This window comes from Carassius carassius, chromosome 6 (assembly GCF_963082965.1).
Source record: "Carassius carassius chromosome 6, fCarCar2.1, whole genome shotgun sequence".
NCBI lineage: Eukaryota > Metazoa > Chordata > Actinopteri > Cypriniformes > Cyprinidae > Carassius > Carassius carassius.
In genome coordinates, this window is record NC_081760.1 from 27,153,008 (window position 1) to 27,165,565 (window position 12,558).

The 12,558-nt window shown below is 37.0% G+C and overlaps 1 protein-coding gene across 3 annotated transcripts in view; it reads right to left on the reverse strand.

Moving 5' to 3' along the window:
- LOC132142566 (neuronal membrane glycoprotein M6-a-like) overlaps window positions 1-12,558 on the reverse strand; it is a 75,930-nt gene that overhangs the window by 40,063 nt on the left and 23,309 nt on the right. The window contains exon 1 of one of the 3 annotated variants that reach the window (XM_059552525.1): window positions 5,038-5,480. The exons of 1 other annotated variant lie outside the window; for it this stretch is intronic. In XM_059552525.1, coding sequence (XP_059408508.1) covers window positions 5,038-5,074 — 37 coding nt within the window. In that variant the 5' untranslated portion in view covers window positions 5,075-5,480. Of the gene's footprint in view, window positions 1-5,037; window positions 5,483-12,558 lie in introns of those variants that run through there. One more of the 3 variants, XM_059552527.1, reaches the window with a different exon arrangement.

Below are 12,558 nucleotides of genomic sequence, written 5' to 3' on the forward strand. Positions count from 1 at the left end.
GTCTGTCTCAGTAACTTGAAATTGAATTTGAGAACTGAATCTGAATTGTGAGAAGTGAATGTGAAGATATATAGAGAGTTTAACTTTAAGTGAGGATCAAATTTTGTTGGACAAATTTTATTCGACCACAATTCAGATTCTGTTTTTGAATAAATACAATTTCAAATTATACAATTCAATTATACGATTCAATTTAAACAATACACTTTCAAATTATGTTATTCAAATTCAGTTATTCAATGCAATTATTCAAGTTTAGCAATTCAAATTCAGTTTCTAGTGGCACATATTTCAGCCCATAGGTAAGGACTGCATTTTCTGCAGTTAAGCGTCATCTGCTGTCAGAGAGTCAATGTGCTTTCATCCAGTGCGTCTCTCACGTTCCCCCATGTGCTTCTCATGCGTGCTTGTTTACATCAAAGCCACACACGTCTTTCAAGCAGCATACAGCAGTGTTGTGCATTTTGACCAGTCGATGGGAATAGTATTCTTAAAATGCATTCCAAATTCTGAATAATTTGTAATATCTAATTATTCACGGTATTTAGAAGTGCCCACGATAACAATATCATGCATATTCATTACCATGATATATCGCAGTAACAAATACCCGCACATGTCTACTGATGGCAAATGGAGTATTATGACGGCAACTTTTCATACCTTTTATGGACCTTGACACTGCTATTTACTTGGCAGTCTATGGGACAGTCTCAAGCCTCCAGGTTTTCATCCAAAATATCTTAAATTGTGTTCCGAAGATGAACGGAGCTTTTATGGGTTTGGAACGACATGGGGTTAAGTGATTAATGACAAAATTTGAATTTTGGGGTGGAGTAACCCTTTAATTGTCAATTATCAACAACCATTTCAACATTGTTTAAATATCAAAATACTGTTCTTACAACCAGTGTTTGTTGTATCAACTATGATTTGACTGCTATAGGGCCACTATTAGCATTGGTTAAGTACTGACAACTGCCATTTTATATTTGTATTTATATTTGATTAAGAAATTAACAAAAACAAGAACTCTCTGCTCTGTGAAGTCACCATACTAATTCAGCACATTCATGCCAGAGAGTGAAATTTTTATAATAATGAATTGTTACTGTAAAAAGAAGAAACTTAAATTTCAAACCCATAAGGTTACTAACCATCCCCAAATGCACTGGACACTTCTATTATTCTTACACACTGAGCTACAATAAAAATATGCATACATGCACAAAATGCTGTAATTATCCCAAGTAGTATTAAAATTGACTGACAGCTTTAAGAATTACCTGAAATCACAATGCCATTGGCATGACATCGTGCAAAAAAGTGGTTTGACAGTATAAAAATAAGAGTAGAGTCAGATAGCAGAAATTTGCCCAGCAGCTTCAGATCACATTTTCTCTGAATCTTCTCTGAACAATCCCAGAACCCAATTTAGATCACTTGCATTGTTCATTAGCAAGGTTTTCTTTGTAAAAAAAAAAAAAATTATGTTCATGTAGTTTGATGGCACTGACGTAAATTAGAATAGGGTTAGCACTTCTCCTCAAGAACAGCCGCAACAATATGTGCCTCAGATGGAGAGAGAGCATGTCTGACAAAAACATACAAATAAATAAATAAATAAAACCAACAAAAGCATACACAAAAAAATCCATCAAAAATTTCTATGACACTTTAAGATTTTATTAATTTTCATGACCATTCCAGGCCTCCAAAATCAGCCTTAAAACATCAGATTTTTTTAATTTCCATGACTGTGGTATCCCTGTACATGATTAGCAAATTATTCTACTGTTCTTCACAAAACCTTTAAAATCAATGAAGCTGAATAAAAGCTTTCAGTGAGATACTCTATTATATTGTGAGCAGTGACTGTCATGCTTGTTGAAAACAGTTTTAGGCCATTCTGACAAAGCAGTTGCTAATTAACAAACTCTGATTACAGTATCTTTCATATTTCACACACATCTGAAATGGCTTTAGGGCACTTGAGATGCACACTGCTAGGTTGCTTCAAGAAGTAAATATTAAGTCACATGACAATATTTAGTCATCCTTGTTCTTTTTTTTTGAGTGCCCTGAAAAGTAACCTATAACAAATAAATCATTAAAAATGATTAAAACAGCTTTCAAAATGATCTATAAAAGTTTGACACAAGCACCCAACAACGAACGTTTTAGTGAAACATGAAATGTTTACACTGAAACAGCTCAGGACATTAATCAGAGGGTTTCTGGCCCAGAGGACATCATTGATCAAGAGACAAGAAGTGACGTATTTTTGAATGAGTACACAGAACTATCATACTTTTGAAGGTATGTGGCAAAGAACACAACAAAAGAAGCAAACGATTAATAGTACACAGAGAATCTCATTCTGAATCCTACTTCAAAGTCCTTCTTCTGTCACTGCATGATTACATTTCTGAAAACAAATCTTCAGTTCTATGACATCATGACTTAAAAAAAAAAAAAACATTCAATGTCTGCATGGTATTTATATTATTTCTTAAGAATTGCTGCTCTCTGTAGTAACATGAACAGACCCTTTGGTTTAAATGCAGGAACTTTGTAGTACAACTAGTTTTAATAGTAGTTCAACTACAGTGCATAACGAAATTAGGTGATGAACCTTGGGCCATTTATGGGCAATAATTTAGGACACACCTACATTTAATTTTCCTAAGGAGAACATCTCAAGTTATGCATGTAACCATGGTTCCTCGAGGGAACGAGATGCTGCGTCAGAGAACACTTTGGAAAAGCCCTTCAGCATGACTGGCTCTGAACCACATGTGTAATCAGTCCAATGGATGGCCGAAATGTCATAGGCAGGGTGACGTATCGACCAGTAACCTTAAAAGCACGTGCTGTGAAACCAGCGTCAGTCTCCAGGAATGAAGCAAGCACTGACAGGGATGCCGGATGTATGGCCCCGAGACGCAGTGCCTCGTTCCCTCGAGGAACCATGTTTACATGTGTAACCTGAGACGTTCCTCTTCAGATACTTGAGCTGTGTCAGAGGACACTTTGGGAACGGCTATGCCCACACAACCAGATTTCAGAACCAGGCCCTGAGACAAGAACCAAGGTCTACTCCACATGTCTAAGGCACGTAGGACCTCCGCGTGAGCTTGAGCAGATCATGAGAGACCTGTTTGAGTGCGAGCATACTGAACTTCAGTCCCCTGACTGAGCGATTCAAAAGAAGCAGATCTAAAATAAGATGCAACCCTTCATCCTTTCTCGGAACAGTAAAGTACTGACTGGAGGACCCGGACTCTGCAATGAGTGGAGGGTACTCTGCCATCTGTTGAAGATGAATGATTTATGAATGATCTTACCCCCCACAACCAGCCAGTTTTCATGTGATGCTGCCTGTGTTACAATTAACTGTTCAAATTGTTGATATTTTGCCTAATGAATTTTCTATATATCCACAGCAGGTATATCTTATAACTCCTTTTCATGGACCTTCTGTTCTAGTAACTACTTCCACACTAATTATTAAATAACATTTTTATTCCCAGTGAGAACAAGACATTACAGAATATCAACAATGAGGACTGGAAAGCTAGGGATGAAATTCATTCACAGACAGAGACAAAGAGAGAGAGAGTGTGAGAGAGAGAGAGAGAGAGAGAGAGAGTGCTAAGGAGAGCTGGACTGGGTCTGAGAGAATCCCCATGGGCAGTCTTTAAACACTGTTATTGCAAAGTGCTTCCTCACATGAGGGTAGTGGAAATAATTGATTTCCACAGAAAGCGCTGAAGTACTGTACATCTGTTGAGCCTCTTCTGTAGGCTGTGTGTAAGGCATTTCATTGTGGGTGTTCACACTGACAGACCAGCATCAGCAGAAACCAACGCACCTTCTATTGGAAGTCTATGTGAATTGAATTAAAATGATCTCATATCAAGCCTTTAGCAACCTAAACTTTTCTAACACATGGTGTTTGATCAACAGCTGATTATAATTAATTCTCTGAGGCAATAACAATGCACAGGGGTACAGTACGGGTTAAAAAAGTGAATTGTGCATGCTCAGTGCTGCCCTGATTTCCTTTCTCTCTTACCCCAGCCTCTCTCTCTCTTATCTCATAAGTGGGTCACTTATTGCAGGAAAGCAGTGCCATTACTTAAAGAAGAGCTGTGTTGCTCATAAGCACCATTTTGATGACACATATCTACTCATGCCATGGCAGCCAGTCTTATTCTTTAAACTCCCCCCTGCCCCACCTTATATTTACCGCCTATTGTTCTTCAGCAAGTCCAACTACAGCAATAATAGAAAAACGAAAGCATGAGAGTGGGCGTGTGAGTGGGAGAGACACTGCAGGCTTATTTAAGACTAAACAAACCATTTTTATCAGAACTATTGGACACCTCCTCATCTGAATAAATAAATAAATTGTATCTTAATAGATCCAAATCAATATTCTTGCATGGAATACATTGTTCTCATAACTCATTTTTAATACATGCAGCAACAGAGGCCTTCTCCCACATGCCTCCCAATCCAAACACCTTATGATGTTAGCACAAAAGCCCTTTAAATCAGATGAGTGACAATCGTGTAAAGTAAACAGTTTAACAGACAAAAGGCTGTAAACAGCCGCGCTAATCTAATCTGACCCTTCTGTTTTTGTAATGGCTGCACTGTGGTGATAACCAGAGCAGCCCAATGATGGAAGGAAAGAATGAGCGAGGGGAAAGAACAGAGAGCTGTGACAAACCCTCATTATCCATTAAGACAAGCACAAAAAAGCATGACACAAATTAGTATACTGACAATTGTCATTCCCAGCACCAATTAACAGAAGCACTGGTCTTTATTAACATCACTGCAAATTGTGCTGCAGCCTTTAACAATACAACTACTGATTCTGAAGGCTGTAAAACTGTCATAAAAGTAATTAATGGCCGTCGACATTAAGTTTTTACTGATTGTAAACGCGTATGCATCAACACAAAGACAAGCGCGCATGATAAAAAGAAGGGGATGATGGCGAAGGAAAGCAATCGGACACAATACCTTTCTGGGTTTGTCCTTCTTCCATGTTCTCTTCCATTATGGATCAACGCCCGGATTGCAAAAGTGGATAAAATGTAATAATGTCTATACCGGACCGGTCAAGTGGATGCGCGTCTGTGCACGCGGTGAAGAGATTGAGCGCGTGTGTGTGGAAGAGCGCGAGCGGGCGTGTGTGCGTGCGTGCGGTGGATCCGCTGCTCCCGTTCTCGACCGCAGATATCTCTCAAAGCGATCTTCAGCTGTCGGTTTATCTGTCTTTCAAACACTGTCCATTGCAAAAGAAAACAGGCGCGTTTTCAAATGTCAAATATTCGTTAAATTCAAAAATAGGTGCGTGGTAATCATCTCTGGGCTGTTTGATTTTAAAAACGAGAGATTTGAGACACTTTGCACGTTGGTAATGCAGGTGTTTTGAACAAATTATCTCTTTTCTCGCACTGATGTAAAATGCACCGCATTGAAAACAACTACCCGCACTAACAGATGGATGGGTGTATCCTAGTAACCAGCAGCCCCCCCCCCCTTCATCATGCAGACTCCAACATACAGTACACACACACACACATACACACACATGAATGAATGAACAGACACAGATAATTGGTGCACTAAATCAATCTCAACTTAATTCAAGAAGATATGTCATATTTATACAAACAACATTAGCCTGGATGTCTTGGACATAATCAAAGTACTCAGGAGTTATCCATTACCTTATATGAATAGGAAAGAATTATAATTGTTGATAACGTTTAAGTAAGATGTCCATATGCATTTGTCTAGCTGTCTGGTTTCAGTTCCTCACCAAATAGCATCAGCACAGTGTGTTAATGAAGCCTAAAGTAATATTAACAATATAAATAATTTACTCACAGTAGCAAATGCATGTTATTTTAATCTCAATGTTGAAAATATAAATTAATTTATTCCATATGTAGTGAATTACTCGATACAGTAAATCAACAGTGTTTTGACTATAGTGACACAGCAGAGCGCTTTCTTTGTAAAGGTTCCTGTCACCTCCAGCTCTTCTGATCTGTGTCAATGACACTCTCGCTATAGCAGCTTGAAAACTGCTGTCACAATGCTGTCAACAGACTTGAGAAATAGCAACATAAAGGGGTCTGAGATGGCAATAAAGCAACTTTTAAGCATTTTAAGCATTTTGAGTCAGCAAATTGTATAATGTGAGAATATACTCGTACATGCTTATTTAACTGCATAAAGATAAACTGTTTATTTGATCGAACTCTCAGAACCTGCTCTTGAGAATGTGTATGTTAATGTGTATGTTGCTAAGAGCACTTGTTGCTGAGTTATACTGCTGAGTTAGACATAAATATGTGCATTGCTTCCCTCATAGTTCACTTAATCACTATCATACAGCAATTCCACTTTTCCCCACAACCTGCCATTTGCTTTCTGATTGGCCGAATTGCTCACAGGGGATGAGTCATACATTACAACCTCTCAGCGGAACAATAACTCATTAAATAATATATATATATATATATATATATATATATATTAATAATATATATATATAACCCTAACCCTAACTTTAATACTCATTTAAAACTCATTTAAAAACTAGAACAGTTCAACATGAACACATGATGTTACAGGAGTCAAAAATGGATGCTAGCTAGGCAAGTCATTACTGTTGAAATGATTTTTGTTATCGCCAACCTAGGGAGGCGAAATAGTGTAGTGATGGGTAATCACGTCACCACTGATGTTATGATATTTGGATCACATCACTTAAAGTGTGGTTATGAGCACATCACATAAGAAAGATTGATAGGATCTCTAACCTGTAGAACCTCTTTCTGTATCGTCAACACAAGGAAGGCGCAAGCGTAAAAATAAGTATTTTATTAACAAACAATAGACGTAATCAACAGCTGCTAAATGAATAACATACATTAAATAGGAATAAAGTGCACAAAATGCAAGTGATTATGTTGGGTGTTGCAATGTTAGAGCTACGTTATCTTGAAAGATAAAACTGATGCTACTCTGAAAGAAATAAGGTGAAGAACTCTTTTATGCATCAAACAAATACATGAAGGGTTTGCTATAACCTGCATCAGATAAATAATATTTAATGTAAATGATAATAATCATATACTGATAATATCAAATAATGCCAAGGTCTGTGGAAGAGGTTTGGATAAGTAATATTTATGCTCTCTGCGGTCGAGTGAGCAGTCCCGTAGCAGTGACTTCATCCACTGGTTGTGCTGGTAGCAATGCAGTGGGGAAAGGAGCAGGAATCCATTTCGACAGCCTTGAACATGAAGCACCGGTGGATGATGATCTCCTGAAGCACCAAAGGGTCCTAGAACCTGGAACACACAGATCTGGCCCTGGAGTAGGTGCCAAAGGTCCTTAACCTGGAACATGCAAGCAAAGGTACGCTTTTGTCTGTGTGTCTCTCTTTGGCTCTCTCTCTTTGTCTTTGTGTCTTCTGCCTCTCTGGGCTGAAGAATTGTCATAGAAGAATCAGAACTTGGCCGAATCGCTTTGTCTCTCTAGGATGGAGGCTCAGAATGTGCTGAGTCTGTTGTTGTCTCGCTGGACGAAGACTCTGAATGACGTAGATTATCTCTTTTGTCGCAGGCTGACTTGAGGGCGTGGGATAAGTGGATATTTCATTACTGCAATATTAATTTCTCGCTATGAAATTACATAAAAGTGGAAAGCGCTGTTCAGAAACATACATTTACATTTACGCAACTTTCAGACGCCATCTTTATTTTTTGGCTTAACTGTCACAGAACGGAACGCACAGGATTGTGGGATATCAAAGGCAGCGAAGGATACATCTATGCTGCCTTCAAAATCGGCCAGATGAAGGCATCTCTGGAGACAGGAAATGAAGCTGACATTGATTTTGGACGTGCCTTGATGCCTTCCTACCTTGAAATGCGACCTCCGAAAGCAGCATTTTTTCAATTTTCGGATGCAGCCAGAGCTGGCATACCACAACTAGGGCCCTATGATTTCAGCGATGCAGAAAACGCGGAGGGAACCGCGGAATTCCAGTCATAAAAACGGAATTTACAGTTTAACGTGGAATGGCACGGAATTTGCCAAATTTTGAATGAATTAATCAAAAATAGGTCATTGCACTTACATCAAATCGCAGTATGGAATAATGTCTGTAAATATTAAGCCGGAACAGTCTATTTAAATATGAATCCTGCATGTTCTGCGTGTCTCTGTTAATGAATGGCGCAGAAGCGCTTCTTCGTTTATTTACACACACTGAAGCGTGACGCTCGCGGTAATTTCAGCATCTGCTGTCTCACTAAATAAGAGTGAACACATGAACAACATCTCCAAAACTGCTCTGACCGTTTGATTTGAGTAAAACTAGCGTCACATCACATACACAGAACTGTAAAGGTATGTCAACCCGTCAAAATAAAAGACCGGTTTAGATTAATGTTTATGTGTTTAATGTGCATCTCAGAACAAGCTTTATTTAAAACCCCAATTGAATGGCACTTAAATGCACTTAATTCATCTGTCAACTTTATTGTCATTGTTCACAGTACAAGAACAGACAGAGAAACAATCTGTACTTATTAAATGTTTATTTTTGATTTATGCATTGCATTCTATGCATTTAAAAAATAAAAACATTTTTTTTTCTAAAAAAGGAAACTTAGTTGTTCATTTTAAGAGACCCAGGAGTCTTGTTTTCTCTTGCATGATTAATATTGCACTTTTATTGTTATTGTTCACAGTACAAGTACAGACAGAGAAACAATGGGTACTAATTAAGTGTTTATTTTTGATGTATGCATTGCATTCTATGCATTTAAAAAATTAAAATATTTTTTTTCTAAAAAAGGAAACTTAGTTGTTCATTTTAAGAGATCCAGGAGTCTTATTTTCTCTTGCATAATTAATATTGCACTTTAATTAAGCAAAAACACATTTTATTCGATTACTCGATTAATCGATGGAATTTTTGGTAGAATACTCGATTACTAAAATATTCGATAGCTACAGCCCTACTCAGAACTGTGTATCTGTTAATGTCTCACCCTCAGGAGACCTTCAACTTTCTGCTGCTGAAACGCATCTCCACAGCATGACGTTCACTGTGAGTATAGTTTGTTGTTGTTTAAAAGCTCCCCCATCCCGGCAAAGCATCTCTCCATCTTAGAAAGTAATTGGGTTCTTGGTCACCTCCATGACCAAGATCTTGCTGATTTCAATCAATACAAAAGTGAACAGTCTTGGGGTTTTCAAACTTCCAACATCTGACATTTGTAGAGGCCATTTTCTACTCCTCAAATCCTTGATTTCATGCCTTTTATATTGGCAGCTTTTTCAACCAGATAGGTGGCATACAAGCTAAGATATGCTCCAAAGCCCATCCGATGAAGTGAAAAGAACCAAAACCAAACAGAACCATAACTTCTTATGAGTGCAAATATTAGCACCAATTTATATTATTCAGTATAATGTTATTGTATTTGAACAATAACATTAGTTAATCACAGGTTATGATGAATTATTAAATTAAATGAATCATGTTTATAATTATTATTATTTTTACATTTATTGTTGTGGGAAACAAGCATCACTGAAAGGACAAGTGGCTTCTGGAGTGTTTATGATGCCATGCATATTTAAATTACAGATACTGTGTCCACTGTGTACTTCAACAGCACTTTTTCAACACAGCATTTGTTTTTGACAAACCTTTACAACAAGAGTTGGTTGAATGTAATGTAAAGGAGTTTCACAGCAATCTTTATCTGATCGCTCACTACACTATAAGTGCAGAGCGTAGAGGATGAAATGTTAAGCTCCATAGGGTCTTGCTGCTAGGGCCAGCATCCAATCAGAATGCCTCGAGCATTAAGGAAGTGACAGAATTGGGCCTGCACATTTATTACAGAGCTGAGAGCAGTCATCCAGTCCAAGATACGGAGAAATGGGACTAGGATTTCCTATTGCCTAATCTTTTGTGAGACAACATTCTGATAAGGGGGTCATAGTTAATTAAAAATAACAATAATAATAATAATAATAATAATAATAATGATGATGACACAGGATTGCTGATTAACTGCTCAGAAGAAAACATTTACATTCTTGATAAAATGCTTTGTGATCATTGCTTGAATGATTATAGATTTAAAAAAAAAAAAATTAGATAACCTGCTTCCATAGTTAAAATTCTTCTAAAGTAGATGCAAAATAAGTTATATATATTATATAAATTCACATGCGCAGGCTAACTGCACAATCCAATTCATTAGTCTCACTACACACTGGACAAGATAGACTGCAATTACTCTCATCTGGCAACACAAATCAATTTTGACCATAACTCGATCAATTAGCCCACTGTGTATAATAATATTTAATGACATATTTACATTTACATTTATTCATTTAGCAGAATGAATTAAATGAATAAATGTAAATGTAACGTGATTGATTTCGGTTTGAGAGGAAGCACGAGAAAGCAAGAGAGGAAAAGAGGATTGTGTTAGACACTAATCGGTTTAATATGCCAAAGATTCCCTGATTAATTACTTTGTTGATTACATTCAGAAAGACCAAGAATGTAGGCTGCAATAAATGAAGGATGCTTGAAAACATTTCAATGTAATTGACTGATGTTACCTTGTCTTCATATTTAAGAAGTATATACACATTTGATATTTCTATACAATTTCTAAAAACATTTTATATATGTATAAAAATGTACAAAAACACAAGACTCATTCATACCCCCCATCCCATATTCTTTCATCTCATCAAATACCTTCACTACATCTCTCATTTCAGAGGTGCAGGTGCCAACTGGCTTTATACAAATGGCAGTTCATTGAATTGTATGGTTGGACGAGCCATAAAACCGCATGTGTGTCACGATGTTGATCTTGTTTCCAACATAATGGCCTAGAGGAGAGGACTAAATGGATTTTTAATGCTACAATAAATGTGTTGATCATTCATGCTGAATTCCATCTATTGATTTTCCCCTGGATGAGCTCATGGATATAGTGTTGTCACGGTACCACAATTTCAGTATTCGGTACCGATACCAGTGAAAATTCACGGTTCTCGGTACCAATTTCGGTACCAAAGCAAAACACAAAAATATGCTAATTAAAAAAAAAAACTTTTTAGCACTAAAAATAAAACCAACGCCAATCTTTATACTTATTTACAATTGTGTTTAAAGTTTTTCTACAAGTTATATAATTATGAAAAACAGTAAACAAGTTTCACCCAAATTTAATTTGTCTTTTAATTTATGAAATTTAAACACATTTTATTTTTGGTAAATAAAGGGGATTTGCTATTAAAATTAAAACATGGAAGAAATATTGTGATTTTTCACAAGTTTTATAAATTTTTTCAACAGTAGTAGCAGTATCACATACATTTTACTAAATAATAGTAATATTTCTAGCACAATGCCTTTATGTAAAAATTAACTTTTAGGCCTAATGAATGCATATTTGTCATTTTAACTGAACTTAAGACTGGTGGTGATGCTTAAGATATTTTTGGTCATTGAGGGTTTCTGTAAAAAAAATAGTAATAGATCATATTAATTATTATTAAAAGATAATACTGCTACTAATTCTACTATCATACTAATGTATATAAAATGCACTATGAATTGATGAGCTGCTGGGTTCATGACTATTAATCACGTTGTCTGCGTTCGGTCAAACTGATTTGCTGAAATAGATCAGCGCCAGCCAATGAAATTGCCATTTGCGCATTAGCTCCGCCCACTACCGGAGAAACCGGTATGTCTTCTGCTTGTTCGAAAATGAATATGAATAATTCTAATTGAACTCCATTATTTTGACAGGAAAAGACAACAAAGAATGGTTTACATATAGCGTGTCGATTCAGCGTGGTTAGAGTATCGCTCTCTCTCTCTTTGCATGTCTGAGAAACAGCGCTATCAGTAAAGCGACGGTGAGTCGTGCGCCCTCACAAAGACTTTACAGAGCATCAAATACAGGTGCGCTGTGCGTCCATTGAGATGAACTGAAAAGCTCAGATCGCTTGATGGAGAGAGAACACTGAAGCTCAGATGCTGAAATTAATGCAAGCGTCATGCGCTTCAGTCTATGTAGTAAACAAACCCACACGTCTGCCATTCATTAATTCACACAGAGACGTGCAGAACACGGATTCATATTTCAAACAACTTTTGCGGCTTAACATTCACAGATACTGGTCCATATGGAGATTTGATTTGATAAATTTATGCTAACTTTGACAAATTCCATGACTGTCCATATTAAAATGTAAGTTTCATTTTCATGACTGGATTTTGAGATTCCGTCCTCGTTTTCTGCTTCGCGGAAATCATAGCGCTGAACCGGGTTTGAACGGGACCTCGGTACTACCGGTACTAAAAGAAACCTGGTACCGTCACATTTAAATTTTTTTATTACCGACTTGGTACCGAAGTACCCGGTCTTTTGACAACACTACATGGATACACTGGTAATTATTTAA